We start from the raw sequence: 16983 nt of genomic DNA on the forward strand, positions 1-16983 counted from the left end.
TAGAATCGGGATGTGCATGCCACCAACGAGACATTCTGAATTACATAAATGTCTTTCTAGTCATTAGTAATCCTGCTTTCTAATGTACCAAACACTAAAGACAAGGCATAAGAAAGCACACAGCTCTTTTGTATTGCCTAAGTATTGTTAATCAACTCGTTAGTTTAGACAGCACTTAGTATTCTAGACCATAATTTAGGATGCTAAAAGATTTTGCTATTTATTTCCCTAGGATTTAAATTTCCAAATTTCAGAACAAAAGAAAGCTCTCACATTCTACGAGTCATATTTTGATAATACTGGAATGGTCTTGGATCTCTTAACATCCAGGAGACAAGCCTCTCCCATTGCTGCAGAATGTTAAAGGGCAAATTGATATGGAGAAGTAATTTTAACCAACAAGTAAGTATATAACAAAAAAACTACAGCTGCGTTTTACAGCCCTACACAAAGAATTATGCTTGACAAAATTGGTAGTCCACTACCTAGAATTAATGTTTCATTGTCTTTCATGAAGAATTACTTTTGAATCACCTCATGTGACTTCAATCATACTGAAACACCCACTTCCCCTCAAAGAATCCAGATTTGCAGCTGATGTGTTATTCACAAAAGGTGATATTACAGTATTTATTTATGACCATATGCAGAGTTGTATTTATCATGCTACTTATGACCCTATAAAACTAGAGAGATCTAGACCTTTTTCATGGTGTGCTCCTGTCCTTTCAGCAAGTTTGAATAATTTGATGGCAATGTTAATGTCTGAAAATAATAGTTCTGAAGACAAAAAGGAAAAACCTGCCAGTTAGTAACACTTTCAAAAACTAACTTTCTTTCTCCATATTCTCCTACTTCTGGTTCACATATCCTAAGCATGGAAGAATGTCACGTGTGCATAGGCTGACTCGCTGCTCACCTCCTAGAGCTATTTCACAAACTAAATGACAATAAAAATAATAGATAAATAAATAAATAAATCTCAGTGAATGCAAAGCACAGGAGGGACCAAGGCAACCAAACAGAAACATTTTAAAACTGAGAGGCCATCTTCACTTACATTTAATGTATTTAACCTAAATCTCACGCACACATAAATATATCCTAATTTAGCAAAACAACAAATTAGCCACACCATTAGAGGAAAAAGATAAATGATTTAAGAAATACAAAGCTGATAAAAATACTGAGAATGATGGTTACTGAGATCCAGATTTTCTCTGCCTACAGAGCTGGAGGGGATTCAGCCACCAGGGAGAACTAGGAATATAGTGTCTCCATGGCATCACAACCCTCCTTGCATCAATGTTGCAGGAACAGTATCACCAGCAGATTCTGTGGACAGACAAAGGATTTGAGGAAGGCGTTCAGAAGCTGTACATAAAATATGTTAATGTCACGACCACTAATGAAAAAAATTAGTATTCCAACCTATGGTGAAGGACAAGACAAAACAACTCATTAACAATGAAGGACGAGAGAAGTCTCTGATCATCTCCTGCTCTTTCTACACTGGGAAAAGTTCACGTTCTTCCTATTGAAATCAGGTGAAACTTCACAAATATATAGTTACTGGAAGTCTAATCTAATTCAGGAAAGTAACTTGTAGTTTAAATAATGTTTTAAAATGATGCAGGAAAATGAATCCTTTCCGGAAAATACCTTTTAAACTAGTAATTTTTCTTTTATGGATTTTGAAGATCAACAAACCAAACTATATCCCTGTGTTTTATTTTAATCCGGCTGACCTGAGTGACTTTGGCTTTGTAATTCCAGTTTAAGAACTTTGATTATTATAATTGTTACTCAAATATAATGAAAAACATCGCAAAGACTTCTCTGTTTGCAGAGAGAACCTTTTATAGCACAAGCTGTTCAGAGTTGGTTTTTTTTTCCTGATGCCAGATCACATCTGATAATCCAGAGCACCCTTAAACTGTGGTGGCAACACTGCAACGGTACATTCGCCATGTACCATCCTCGGAACACTATGTTTTAGCAGAATCATGCTGAAAAACATGACTAAGTCTTGAATGCAGTTATGTGAAACTTCTTAATGATAATGGAAACCCCTGCTGCACAACCTAGCTGCTTATAGCAACCTTGTGGAGAAGACTAGGAAAGAAAACCTAGTCCACAGCTACTCAGCTTCCTTCAAGCCTCAAGGCACTCACCTGCTGTATCTCTGCCATTAACTCGGCCACCATTTTGTTCAATCTGATTTTTTTTTCGCTTTTGTTCAAGTGAAATTACTTTAAAAACAAGGGGTGAAGAGAGAGCAGCGAAGGGAAGTAGAATAGCCCCTACACTGCGACCCCGCGGCGCCCTGTCACCCACTTCCTCACACGCTCCCTCCCTGAGCGGCCCCGCCTCAGCCCAACCGCCCGCCGCCCTACGAGCCCTGCGCTAGCAGCGGCCCCGGCTCCAATTCTCCAACTACGCCGTTGACGCTACTCTATCACGACAGCCACCGTCAAACGCGTTACTTACGCCATTGATGCAGGACCAGACTCAGTGTGCTTGGCTGCGTAGCTGTTATTCGCGGAGCGGTGAGTACGCAAAGAGCCGGATGCTTTGGCAACCGGCGGACGCGAAGGGCGGCGGCGCAGCTGTGGAGCGGGAACGGGCCGAGGCGGCGTCATGTTGGTGGGACGGGGCGCCTTTGGTTATTTAGTCTATTTATGTTGTCTTGAAGAGAGAAATGCATTTGTTTTAACTTTGCAGCTGTTTTTTGTTGCTGTTGAGAAGTTTTTTATGTTGGAGGTTGTGTGCCTCTGCCGGCTGAGCTGTTTTCCTCACCGAGGGAGCGGTATCACCGATACTTTCAAGCCTCAACGAATTCTGAGGGCGGATTTAAACTAGACTCTTTCCTCAAATAATGCTCTTTTGAAAAAGGGCATTTTGTTTGCCTTTCCTTTAATATCATTCTGAGCCACTTTTCTCCCCTTCTCTGGTTTGGGACATCAGGCTACTTAAACCCTTTGAAAAACATTCCCTCCCTTGCAATTTTAAGCTCTTTTTCAGCTTTTTTATTTTCTTTTTTTTTTTTTTTTTTTCCTCTTTTCTCTCCAGTGTTCAGTGGAAAAATAAACCAGAAAAGACAATTGGGCTGGTGAGCAGACATTAATGCTGATGACCACAAGCCATTCCAGCCTCTTCTTTCACAGCTTTCTAACAATGAACGTGTGCTAAAATAGCTCTTCTGGGACACAGAGCACTGGTTAAAGTCAGTAGTTGTCTTTTTGGTACAGTAATTGTCCAGTGACCAGGTACAGTCATTTTGGAGTATTTTTAGGGGCAGGAAGAATCCTTCCCAGGAAAATTTGGGATGGCACATGCCCGTATCTCGTCCAGCCTCCCCCCTGATATCGATCCCACAAAAGCTCCCATTGCATTTGGGAGGAGGGCGCTTCCTAAACTAAACGAGGAGTTGCAGTCCCCTGTGCTGCTGACTCAGCAGCGGGCATTGATGGCGCTCTGCGACCTGGTTCATGACCCAGAAAAAGTCTACCAGGCAGTAGAATTAGGTAAGTGATCTGCTGCCATAGGCTTTGACACAATGGGGGGCAAAAAAATCTCGCTTTTTTGCATTACTTTTTTCCCTTGCAACGTCTTTGAAGAAACAAAATGTCCATTAAGTTTTTTTGTTTTTAATCTCTACTTGTATTACCTTAAAAAGGTAAAGAATATTATAATGTCATATACGACAGTTATTTTAAGAGTATCCTCACTTTAAGATTTATCAATGGCTTACTATATGTCTTATCAACCCCTAAATACAAAAGTAGTGCAGTGTCTTTTGTTTTTCTTTTGTTTATTCTGAATTTTACTAAATTCCTTACATAGGCTAATTAAAAAAACCCATTCAAGTTTATATTCACAATTTTTAGCGGTCTGTTTTGTATCTACATAGCTCATTATGTGACACTGAAGAAATCCTCAGGTTTGCCACTGCCTTTTTCGCCATTTACTTCCTTCATATTTTTTCCTCATGAGAGATACCAAGAATCATGTTCAAAAGTTATCAAGTTATTGTTTGATTAACAGTAACTGTTGAACCAATGAGAGATTGTTAGTTTGTTTGGTTTTAGTCAGTGCTGTGTGTGTATGCACATGATCATTAATGGTTCACCCATTTTATTTCTGTGTGTGAAAAGCAACACCATGTGTTTTTACTTAGCGCACACTACACCTAAAGAACGTTTAAAAAAATGTGGGCACCAACCCTGCAAACACATGCTTTTCTAAAAACATCAATGGCTCCACTGACTTGAGTTGTTTTTAGAGTTATGTCACCTCAAATATTTGCAAGATTAGGATTTTATTTAGTATAGAAGTCAGCAGGCTGTTTGTAGCATGGCATATTTGGCAGTAGGCCTTGAAACTTTGAAGTTTCTTCCCTGCTTGAGATATGACAATGAGAATTTCACTGTCACATCACAAGATGAAAATTCTGATTGTTTACACTTCAAATTGTGAGATAAAAATGACTATTCCTATTTTAAAATAATGCCGAAGGTAAGAAATGTTAAAATGAACTGTTGTGTCTCACAGGATTCTTGGATAACCTGAAGACTTTGCTGCGACATCATGACAGTACCATCCGACAAAAAACAACAGAAGTCCTTTATATAATGGCTATGCATAGTGTTGGCAGGTAGGTCTAGTTCCAGAGTATACTGAATGGTATTGGAAGCAATAAAGACATTTCAGAGAGAAATAAGAACAGAATTTCTAAGTTTTGGCAAGATATAGGTACAATGTAAATAAAAGTATTTAGTTAAGATTAAGCATGTTGCAGATTTATCTGAGCTATATTATGCTTAATTAAATCTGTCGTCCAATGTTGTTTGTAGGCAAGGGTTGATAAAAAATGGAGTAATTTCTGCCCTCGCTGAGCTCTTGGATAATCCGGTAGATATCTGTCGGAAGAACATACATCAGACTTTTGAAATGATGGCCAAATTACCTGAAGGTAGGGATATTTTCAGTATTTAAGTATTCAAACAGGCAAAGCAGGTAGGTGAATTTACCAGATTCCCTAAGTAATATCTCCCAGATTTATTCTATTTTCCTTGAAAATCACATTTAAAACCACTATTTTTTTCCAATTTTCTTTAGTTTGTTTTCCTATGAGAATTTATTCTTTGGGTTCTATCAGAAAACTTTAAAAGGCATGACTGTCATCTTTTTTACTGGGAGACAACTATGTTTCCTAGAGCTGTTTTTGCACTTCTAAAAATTTTTGAATTGTGTAATAATAGTGAGAATACTTAACCAAAATACAGAATATGCTTTGCATCAATAACAAGTGAAATGCCTTGTGTGAAAAGTCCTGTCCTCTCTATATACTGGGGTGGCTGATCCTGCTAGATCTGTTAATTTTCTTAGGTTTTATGTAAGTTAAAGCTACCTGCTCAAGATACAGGTTGTGTGGACTCCACACAAATTTGTATTTCAGAATCTTGCATCTGAATTTCACTTTGTCCTCTTCTGTTCAAAATGATGATCAGCTGTTCATCATGATGCATTAATTTCACAGCACACAGGGTTTGTAGGAAGTTTTTCTAGTGTTAGGAGGTACAAATCTCATGAAATTTGCCTTATGCCTTCCCTGCTCCTTGCAAGCACTGGTGTATGAGGAGACAAATGAGCAGGTAAGGGCACCATCCGTTTCACTGTATATTCCACAGATTACCTATTAATATGTCTTTGGCTTGAGGCTCATAGGCACAGTTTCTTAAATGTACGCTTTGACATTACTTTTAGGTGGCGAATTTAAAAAACAAAACAAAACAGAAAAACAAAACACCAAAAACCAAAAAAACCCCTGAGGATGATGGAAGGAAGAATGAAATAGTTTGCTTTTTCTGATATTTTATGCAAATATTGTTTGCCCTTAGGTAAAATTGTTGAACGGACTTGGTTAGATATGAAGTTAAAAATGTGATAAATTATACCTAACTTCAGATGTCAAATTTTGCTAGTCATCCTACCCTTCCTTTGTAGCAGGAGAAAAATCAGTATCTCCAGGGGCAAAAAGTATGACGTATCGTAGGTGCTTAGTTTAGGATGAGATGAGTTCTGCTCTGGTGATGTCCATTTATCTCCAGTGAGATAAACAGAAGCTGGGTTGATTAGATCAGAGTCAGGCATCTAGCTTTTAAATGTTTCAGTCTAAATAGAGGAATCCAAGCTGAGAATTTGTCCTTGACTTGCAAGAAGAATAGGTCATTGTACCCTGTACATGCTTGCTTTATATTTCTTATGTGTATTTATAGTTTTCTAAATCCTTCATACACTAAGGGAATTTATGCTGATTTGATACTTTTATTTTCAGGTTCAATTATAATAATTTCAATAGTTCTCTAATCTCTTCCAGTTGATGAAAATTATAATTTTAAAATTAAAATTTTAGTAGATAGAGGTTATCAATTAAAAGCAATACTATCTAAATTCATGGGAAGGTATCTTGTCTGAGGAATTCTGTTACATTACTGGTGCTTAAAAAATAATTAAATGAATGCTTAAAGCCTTGCGGAGTGAGCGTACATGAATTCTAAAAATATGAAGATGTATTTTTACATGTATGCAACCTTTTTAAAGTCTTAAATAACTGAATCCATATGAGGGATATTAAGATGGTGGGCAAAACAACTTTGTGAACATCACTACAGGAAATCAGATTTTCTGTCAATTTAATTTCACTAGCTGTTTTACAGATTTTCAAATCAAATGAGACAGGGACTTGGCTTAAGTAAATTTTAACCTGTCTGGCTGCCTTACCTGTGTAGACAGATAGATGCCATCCTGTGAATATGTGGATCATAACAGAAACATAGGAGAAGAAAACAGAATATATAAGTGTTGCTAAATTTTTGCAGTTCACTGTTAATCATTAACCATTCATCCCTACTGGCTAAGGCTTTCTTCCTAGCCCTTTTGGAACAGCCTAATTCGGTAATAAGCCTTGCTGTTCAGTCACTGCTGTACTGAACTGCGTTATTAACTCTAGTCTTCAGATGTGGCTAGATCTCTAGCAGGCTAATGTGGGAGCTTACTACTCGTTTCCTTTTGCTGATGGAGTTTTCAGATGTTTGCATGATGCACAACTTAAGTTAACTGAAAAGGTTTCAGTTTAAACAGGGGAACTGCTTCAGGGTTTGATGGCTGCTGCACATACCATTTTAGATATGAATTTGAAACTTACAGATGTAAACTACAGCCTGCTTTTAGGTTCTATCTCCCAAAACTCAGAGCATTTACTAAGTAGGTTGGAAGTTTAGCTGTGTAAGCAGAAACATTCACTGGAGGATGAATAAAAGTTCTAGGGGGTGAAGAAAAAAAAAAGAGCAATTAAAAAAAAAAAAAAAGAAAACCCTATCCATGTGGCCCTGAGAGGATACGAGGGTGGGTTTTTTTCAGTGTTTGCAGTTAAACACTTTCTAAAAAGCAGGAATTAAACCCAAGGTTTATATGGAGAACATCTTATTAGAACCGTCATTTAGAGACTTACTGTAGTAGTAAACAATGTTAGCACTTGGTGGTGCCAAAACATAAACCACTGCTTGTTAAGAATGCCACATAAATCAAAATACATTGCCCAAAGAGAGAACAGGTAGTGGTACTTGGTTCTACTTGGTTCTACTCCCATTGTTCCGTCTGTCCCTGCAGGCATCTAACTGTATCATTTTAGGTCAGGAGCCACTGATTGGAACAGTCACATCTATAAAACCAGTTTGGTGATAATCGGGAAATGTGAGATTATACTATAAAAGGGTAAATTAAACTGCCTTCTGGAGTACAAAGATTATCCAACTACTGCTGAGCCGAGAAGTCAGCAAGAACTAAGAGCCAGCTGCAGCAGTGTCTCTCCTCAAAACCTTGCCTTTGATTGAAGGCAAAGGATTCACAGACACTCTGAAGTGAACAGAAAATACCGTTATCTTTAACACTGAGACTTGTTTCAAGGAATGGTTCTAGAGTTTTGTCTTCAAGAAGCAAAAAAAGGGTAATTAGTAGTATGAAAAGAGATCATTCAAAGAATTGCAAAACAAGTTATTTGGTAAATTCTATGCAACAGCACCTTCATTGCGATTTCCTTTTAAATATAAGTAAGGAGAGTTACTTCATTTATTTATTAGAAGCCTGATATTTATGTCTGTTTTGAATTTTTTTTTTTCTGTGCATGAATGTATCTCTCGGAGTTATTACCCTTGGAAAAAGGTAGTGTTCTGAGCCATATATTCTTTTTATTTAGATAAAAATATAAAATATATGCATAAATGTACATGCCTGTATTTAGGGCTTGGAAGATAACTCCTTGAGCAGAATTTTTTACTGCAGAACAGACTCATATACAGATGTCTGCTTTCCTCTCTGCATTTACTTCTACACCTCACATCCAGATAATGCGATAGGATGTACCTGTATCAGCTGGAGGAAGTCAGTAAGTAATAAACCATTCCCCAGCTAGAATTCTGATGTTTTCTACAGCAAAGGTAATTTACAGGGCAAAGAAGGCAATATGTGCCATATTAAACAAAAGGAACATATGGCTGTACATGTATTTGGAATGAAGTGCAGTTGGTTTTGTTCACTTGAAGTCATCAGTGACTCCAGTTAGCTCTATGCCAGGCCACCTGGTCTTTCTCCAAATTGGAGCAAATTAGGAAAATGTGGTTATTTTAAGCAAATCCACTTGCAGACTATTTTTGATTCCTAAATTTAAGGATGTATACCAGTATTTGCCAGGAGGAGTGCGATCATTAAAAACTGAAAGGTGGGAAAATGCACAAAGATTGGGACAACACTGAGGAGTAATATTGCCAGAAGAAAACAACTTAGTGGCAAGAATTAATAAGCAGAAGATAAAAATGAGATAGATACATGTATTCAGTAGAGGACAGAAGAGGGAGAAGAGTCAGCAGCAGGAGAAAACTGAGAATATTGGAAAAATTAATAGCAAAACTTTCACTCTTTGTGAAAACAGTTAGTTGACACACACAATACTTGACAATGCTAGTGAAAGGATGTTATGCAATGATAAATGACCTGGGCAATAACAACTACAAAAGTAGTTCTAGAAAAAAAAAACCAAAATCTTTCATTAAATTACGGTTAATACTGGAAAAGTTTAATAATTCCTACCTGTTACCTGTCCTGTTTTTTATGGATACTTAATCCTTTTAGACAAAGATTGAGGTGGATTGGATGAGGCAATGGATTTTTAAGCTTGCCAGAACCTCTATTTGGGAAGAGTCCAAGAGATAATGTTTCTCCTAGTTTACTTAGTGTATCCACTATTGCACCCTTGGAAAATCACAGCCAGTTGGATCTGTGGTTAATGACTGTTTAAGAATACCTTTATCCCTTCAAAACTCATTTTGCTGTATGGAGTGCAAATGATAGGAGGACAGATGGCATTCTTACTGCAGCAGATGGAACACCTCTGCTGTGAATGTCATTGTTGCCCAGGTGAAGTGAAATCCCAGCTGTACTAATGCAGTTCTTTCAGGTGGCAGTGAGCTGCATCACTGATAAACCTAAGAAAATAGATGCAAATTTAATTGCATGATTTATCCAGGTGGACTACTAAGAGTCAAGGGATTTAATTTCAGCACCTATTTTGGCCTGGACTTTTTAGTTTTAACTTCCCTGTTCCTCAGTTTTCTTATACAATCAGAAAATAGAAATTTTTTTACTTCTATGTAAAACAGAATTTATTTTAAAATCTTGAATTCTTCAGATAGAAAACAGAGTAACCATGAGTTACTCAGAATACCAAGATCAAAAACATCATAGGAATTAAACAATTAGGGAGTTAATCGCAAGGAATTGCTATTCAGAAAACATGATTATGTGAATTGATTATTTAAACCTAATTATTTACTGCTTTATTCCTCCCCACGCCTATGCTTTTCTTAAGTAGGAACACATGGCAGTGCTTCAGTTTCTTTTCTCCTTCCCAAGATAGCATTCATTCAATGAGAAAAGTTACTGACTCCTTTTCCTTAGAAATACCCTTAGGCTTTTGTTAAAACATCCCAGGTTCTCCACTTCTGTTGTAGGTTGCTTATAATACTTAGGTTGGAAGGACCTTCTTAGTTGAATAAAGATTTATTTTTTAATGCAAAATGTCTCTTACCCTCCTCATAATTGACTACACTTTTGTTTTTAGTTTTCCTACCCAGCTTTCTTACCTTGCAGCTATGCTGTAATGAATGCCAGTATCTTCTTGTCACTTCTTTCACTAGTCTGAAATGGCCGCAGAACTACAAAAACTAGGGATGGAGGCATGCCATCTAATATTCCATTTGTTGGAAAAGGAAGCCCTGACTGATTTTATAACTTTTTCACAATTTAGCTGGCTAATAATAGGATATTACACTATAGAAAGCAATTTAGACTAGAAATATTGTGCACTTTCTCAAGTAAATGATAGCACTTCGATGATAAATGAAGTATAGAGGATCTTGCACTAGCAATTATCATATATAGCTTTTAGTAGACTCACCAAGTCAAGCCACTTGACTGCAAACAAAACAAGCAGGCAATAGCATCTTCCCATTACAAGTAAGACCTAAATACTCCCTGTGCGGCATGACAAACCTTTTCTACCTTCAAAGTGCAGCCTCATTGGCTCTTTTGCCTCTAGCCTTCAGGTGTAACAGTTGACAGGGAATGCTTAAAGGGGCCCTTTGTCTTCAGTACAGGGATAAAATACCTAATTCAAAATTAGACAGATTGTTCTCCATTTTGTATCTTGCAGATACCATGGAGGTTTCTTTCTTGGTAGTCCCTATAGATCTTGATCTATAACTTCTTTCCTAAAATTGCTACTAATCATTGCTCCAGAAAATATAAAAATGACATGCATTCAGAATTTGTGAAGATATTAAACGGAACACATCCCTTAAATCTTACTGAGTTGCTCAAACGTAATGTCTTAAGATTGAAATTGCTGAATGTTGGTGAATAAACTGAGGAGGAAGGTCTAGAGCAAATAAACAAAACTCAGCAGTCTGTCTTAAAGGAAAGAAAACTTCACAAACATTATCCAAATTAAGTAACTGCCATAACACTAATTAATGAACACACTATAGACACGTTCAGTATCATTTGAATGATTTATTTTAAGTGGACATTTTAAATGTTGATGTTATTAATCATTTTGTTTTAAATTTCTTAGAGCCCTTGGCTGAGATTTCTTGCACTAATCATAGAACATAGGGGGAACAAAAGTAGAAGGTTATTTCCCAGTGTGCATGTGTGTCTGTGTCTCTGTGTACGTATGTGCTTTACAATTATCAAACATGTATTTACACACCAACTTTACACTGAAGTCTTTAAGAAGTCTTTTCTATGGTAGGGGAAAGAATCAACTGACCAAAGAGTTAGGTCTATATGATCCATTTGAGATTTTCCAGTATAGTCCCACAGAGCTTCTTATGTATTCAAACTTTTGCCAGAATGTTACTCCATCCAGTAGTGTTCCTTTATGAGATGAAACCTGGAGCTGAAGAATGCATCTCTTCAGTTTCCTTAACTTCACTAAACTGTAAATAATTTAAATTATTAAATTGAAATATCGAGACATTTAGTTATTGTTCATATCGCTCATCTTTAACCTTCTAATAATACATCACATTTTTAAAATAATTTAAAAACCAACAAAAAATACTCTGGAGGCAATATACTACACAATCTCCATGGCTCCTGCTTCTTAGGAAATCAGTTACAATATTACAATTCCCAGAATGTATTTGGAGCAGTGGAACAGAATTGTCCGTTGGCAACTTTCACATTCAGCAATCCAGACACTACAACAATAATTTAAAAAATTGCCTTGTGATTTTTAAATCTGTGTTAAAAAAGGAACACTAACCTACTTCTTAAATATAGTTTGGTTTTTTTGTGAAACACCACAAGATTTGGCAAAAAAAGATGTAAAAGACGACTGCTTCGATGTATAAAACTCCTTACCAGTAAAAGAAACACTGACCTTAATTTGGCCTATTCATAGATTCATTTAATGTAGTTTTGCTGCATATTTGAAGCCTTAAAGAGCAGAAAGAGCTGCTAGTCAGTTTGAAAATCACAGAACAGTTGTGCACCAACAATTCCTTTAACAGGCAAGGTGCCCATGATAAACAGTAAAGCAGAAGTGTTTACATAGTATATGCTGTGAGGCATGTGTGTACATGATGTATGTATATATACTATGTGGTTGTGTGTACCAGTATTGTGGGTGCATGCCCATTCTCTACAACTTTAAGTAGTATTTTGCTTAAGCTCTCTTGTTCTGTAGCTTCTGGTTTGAACTATCTTTTCTCCACAACACAACCATTCTGCTCCACAGCCTGGACATGAGTTCATGTCACTCACCAGCTTTATATCTTCATGTCAGTAAAATTTTAGGACAACTGGATGAAGAATTATTTCTTACATAGAACACGATAACACTCCCACTGTAGGAAATGGAATGAAACGAATGGAATAAAAGTGCAGTGACTGTGGTGAAAACATCTCCACAGAGTTAGGCCTCAATCTCTTTTTTTGTTTTTGTTTGGGGTTTTTGAGTTGTTGGGGTTTTTTCACGGGATCAAGGGGTGTTATGTGACTTTTTTGGAGAGGAGGTTTTCACTCTCTAGAACATGTATTTGTGAAAAATGATGTTAAGGGGGCATAAGAGGAACTGCGTACATACATCAGATTTCCCCTTTTCTCTCCTTGGGCTACTAAGCATTGCCCCATTTTTTTTCCACTAGAAGTGGAAGTGGTTAGCCCCTTTTTTATCACTTCAGGAAAACAGATTAAGCCCAAGGATTCTTAGCAGAGGCCAATATATTTGAGATTGTTCTGAATTATGACATCTGTCACTGCATCAAAGACAAATTGGATGTTACTGGTGTCAGTGGCGCAGGTGAAGTGTGAGTAGATCTCCTTGGTCTCCTTGTTGCGATTCAAGTCCTCAAACTGGCGTTGGATGTAGACTGCTGCCTCCTCATAAGTGTTTTGACCTTTGTACTCAGGAAAGCAGACTGTTAAAGGGATGCGTCGGATTTTTTCTGCCAGCAGATCTTTCTTATTCAAAAAAAGGATGAGGGAGGTGTTGATAAACCAATTGTTGTTGCAGATGGAATCAAAGAGACGCAAACTTTCTGCCATTCGACTCTGTAGGAGAGGAAACAACAGGGTCAACAATAGTGTTTCAGCATAAATGTGGAAAGCACGCAAAATGCATTATTATGTCTGTCAATGAGCAAAGTCTGCTTTTAGAAACAATTTTTGTTTTATTTGGTAACCGCTCATCTTACCTGAACATGAAATTTCAGGGATCTTAATTCACTTATTTTGATACAATACATTTCACCACAGACTACCTCTATCCTTTATTTTTTAAAATATTTGGCAACTATGGAGGAAAGTCTAAAACTGAAGATTTAGAAACAATAGGTGTAATTTGGGAAAACATGCTTGTTTTCAAACTTAGGCTAGCACTATAAAGAATTTTTTAAAATAGAAGGATTGACTAATTTCTAAGGAAGTCACACTACAGAAACATTCTGCTATTAAAGTTTTTTTAAAAAAGACTGAACTACTACAGCACAATTGTAACATTGCATCATTAGATGTGTAGTTTAGCACACCATACATACTCAGAAATTTTCCTTGCCTTACTTCTCCCCATTGTCTAGTGGTAAGCTTGGAAGAATACAAAAAACCACAGTCTGCTGTGATGGGACAACTTGTATATTTATAGGTGAAAGCTGAGTTTAGCTACATCTGTTTCAACCTCTTCCTTCCTGATGCCCTGAGTAGGCAAATGTAAATAGCAATCCAGTGCTGCTATAAACTGACAACAGAAAGGTCCATTAGAAATCAATGGTCATCTTGAATGTCCTCGTGTTGCTGCTGTGACACCCGTGAGGCAGCTGGAGCTGTCCATGGTACCGAGCGCTCCGGGAAGGCTGAGTTTATTGATCCATTTACACCTATAAATAGGTGTAAACAAATGTAATGTTTTGAATAGAAAATATTCAAGAAACAACAGGTACGGTACTTTGAATGTTTGCTTACTTTAGATAGTGATTCTGTAACCACTATGACACTTCAGTAATTTCTAACATTCCCACCTATTCTTCTGCAATAATTGACTCCTTTGGTTTCTTCTAATGTTAACCTGTAATGAATTTACTGTTTTGAACACTATTAGCTGCATTTCCTTTATAGATTATTCTGCAGGTATCGCAGTCTTTTTGCCTATGCAGTGTTCTAGGTTGCCAAAAACCTCATGTGTACATCAACAGTCACCTCAGCGGTCCAGAGTAAGTGAACAGAAGGGATTTGGGATATCAAGGAAAGAGTATATGTTGATTACAAGATTATTTGCAAATATGTATGTGTTCCGTTTGTCTGGCTTGTGCTTAGAAGGGATGAAAATAGTCTAGAGTCTCGGTATTTTTTTTGTTGTTTGACTATGAAGTATTCTAGATAGTTGTCCTGTTGGGAAAGTGGAGGTTAGAAGATGATTTTGGCTTTTAATAGAAGTAACAGTACTTTGGGCCTAATTCAATATTGTAAAACTACTGTACATATTATAGGCGAAGTACACTTGAGAGCGTTATGGCTTATAATAATAAACAAGTTGAATAAATTATTGTACAACTCCCAAAGGAGTTATAAACATTTTCTGTTAATGTGGAGGAAAAATAAAGGTAGGAAAAGGCATTCTTCTTCTCTGCAGTATCGATTCCGGTTTAGGAATCCAGAGGGTGTAGCTAGCCAGGTGGTTAGAAAAAATGTGCTGCTGTAATTTCATAATTATACACAAGCTGGGGTATAAGCAAGATAATGCCAATGCCTTATCCAGATGGCCTTGTTGGGGGCTAATTGCAAATTCTTTTCTGAGCATGAGAACAAGGAATTGGTTGCTTAAGGGAAAGAACATGCTAAGGAACAGATGGCTGCTTCTCTTTGTCCAATAATTTGCAAACACACAAACATCCCTGGTCATCCTCTGGGACAGTGGAGGTGTGCTTAGGACCAGAGAGTTCTGGAATGACTAAGAGTTTTCAAAAGGGAAGACCCTGTTATCAAGATAGCAAGTAACTAGAAAAATCATTTGGTAAATGGAACCTAATTGGAATGTAGTATCACCTCACGGCTTTCACATTAAAGCTTCTGGTTGCAGTTGTGAGAGCTTAGAACTTAAAAATGAAAAATTATGAAGAGAGAGACTATCACAAATAAGGGAATTAACTGCCAATTTCGCTATATACTTAAGAACTTTATCTTTCAATCATTATTTCTCTTTCGTGACTATTTTAAAACTGGTAGGCATCTGAGGATTGTGAAAACTTTAACTAAACCAAATGCAATTTATCTTGTGTAAACTGTAAACAGTGATGAATAAAATTGATGCAGGGATGGTAATAATGTTTGCTTTCCAGAAAAGCTGGAAAATCTAAATTTCAGTAAATTCTGGAAAAAACAGTGGAAGCTGTTGCTATTTTCTTGTTGTAGCTTTTCCTTGTGGTAATAACTAGCATTTAGCATATGCTGGTAGATATGAGCTATTTCACAAAATGGCATGAGTCTTTTCTTTCTGATTCAAATGTGTTGTTTAGAGATCCACAACTTAAGACCTTCTAAAGAAAGCAGGTGAAGCTAAAGTACTTGAAGAAGGGGTAGCGGGGTAAAAAAGTAATTGAATCTGTTGGATGTAAACTTTGTTTTTTCCATAAGGTTACTGTACAAAAAATTTGAATCATTCTGAAATAATAACAGTCTACAAAATAAATCAAAGGAAATACCATTGCCCAAGACAGTCATAGTCAAAGCAATTCAAGAATTCAAACTATGTTTGAATAAATATATAATGAGAGGCAGAGGGAAAGGAAAAGAATTTTGCATTAAAAAAATACAGATGATGCAGAAAGCAAGAGATAGCCTGGCTAAATATAAAGAGATACTTCTTTTCTGGCAAAAAAAAGCCAAGATTGAGTCCTAGTTGAACGGTCTTTCTGTCTAGCACTTAGGCAGTCCTATTTGAGTGCTGGATGAGAGACGCTTGATTTTAAAAGAAAAAAAGACTATTGTATGATTCATCTTTTGTTCAAAGGAAGAAGACTCCTACAAGAATGTATAGGACCAGGCGGCTGTGGGTCTAAATGGGGAAAGATTGTGATAATTTCATGACTTGCAAAAAATAATTGCTTTCATCTAAAAATCAAAAAGAAGAAACTAATTTTCTGTTGGAGAGAAGTGAACAGTCAATCCAATTCACTCTGTATATCTCTCAAATGAAGAAATTAGGAATCTCACTGAGGTAGGATTAAACTGAGATAAAACACTCTACCTGTTGTCCTGTATATACCTGTTTCTAGCCTTGGCATCTCCCAGAAGGGACAGGATAACCAATAGAGGCTTGACTAGACAGAATTGTTTTGCCCTTACAAACCCTTTCTTTCCAATCCTAGGATCCCAAAGTTTTCCTGGAGAATGTTGGGAATTCTAAAATGTCAAAATTAGACAGGATGACATAGAAGGGTAAATCCCGTTGTGAATTCATGAAGAAGTGTCACTTAGCAGCTTAAGTTATTCTACAAGCAGACAAACTCATCATCCCATCACCAAATTAATATGTTACATGAGTCTAAAACCACTGCAGGAATTCCTGACCAGTTATGTGGTAAACCAAACAGGAAGGAGGTCAGGATAACTAAAAGCAGCTATATCAATATAGCACCTGTCATATGCATATATACATGCACAGGCCATCTATTTCTGTCCTTCCCACCAAAATTCCTTTCAGTGTCCTGCATATATAAGAGGAATGTGAAGTGCAGAAAGGTGGAAAACTGACATAGCATGGTATGCATATACATATATATACAATGTCCTGTAATTGTTTACACTTAGAGTTTGTACGTGAAAATGTAGAACAGGTAGAGGAGAGAGTAGTCAATATTTGATACC

At 36.9% G+C, this 16983-nt stretch overlaps 2 protein-coding genes across 2 annotated transcripts in view; one reads left to right on the top strand and one right to left on the bottom strand.

Annotated features, from left to right (window-relative positions):
• The first annotated feature begins 3328 nt into the window (after positions 1–3328).
• RSPH14 (radial spoke head 14 homolog) overlaps positions 3329–16983 on the top strand; it is a 76386-nt gene continuing 62731 nt past the window's right edge. Inside the window, exons 1-3 of the mRNA XM_065646291.1 lie at positions 3329–3527; positions 4555–4657; positions 4857–4975. Coding sequence (XP_065502363.1) covers positions 3329–3527; positions 4555–4657; positions 4857–4975 — 421 coding nt within the window. The remainder of the gene's footprint in view (positions 3528–4554; positions 4658–4856; positions 4976–16983) is intronic.
• GNAZ (G protein subunit alpha z) overlaps positions 12832–16983 on the bottom strand; it is a 29547-nt gene continuing 25395 nt past the window's right edge. The window contains exon 2 of the mRNA XM_065646290.1: positions 12832–13176. Coding sequence (XP_065502362.1) covers positions 12832–13176 — 345 coding nt within the window. The remainder of the gene's footprint in view (positions 13177–16983) is intronic.

This window comes from Caloenas nicobarica, chromosome 16, assembly GCF_036013445.1.
Source record: "Caloenas nicobarica isolate bCalNic1 chromosome 16, bCalNic1.hap1, whole genome shotgun sequence".
Lineage (NCBI taxonomy): Eukaryota > Metazoa > Chordata > Aves > Columbiformes > Columbidae > Caloenas > Caloenas nicobarica.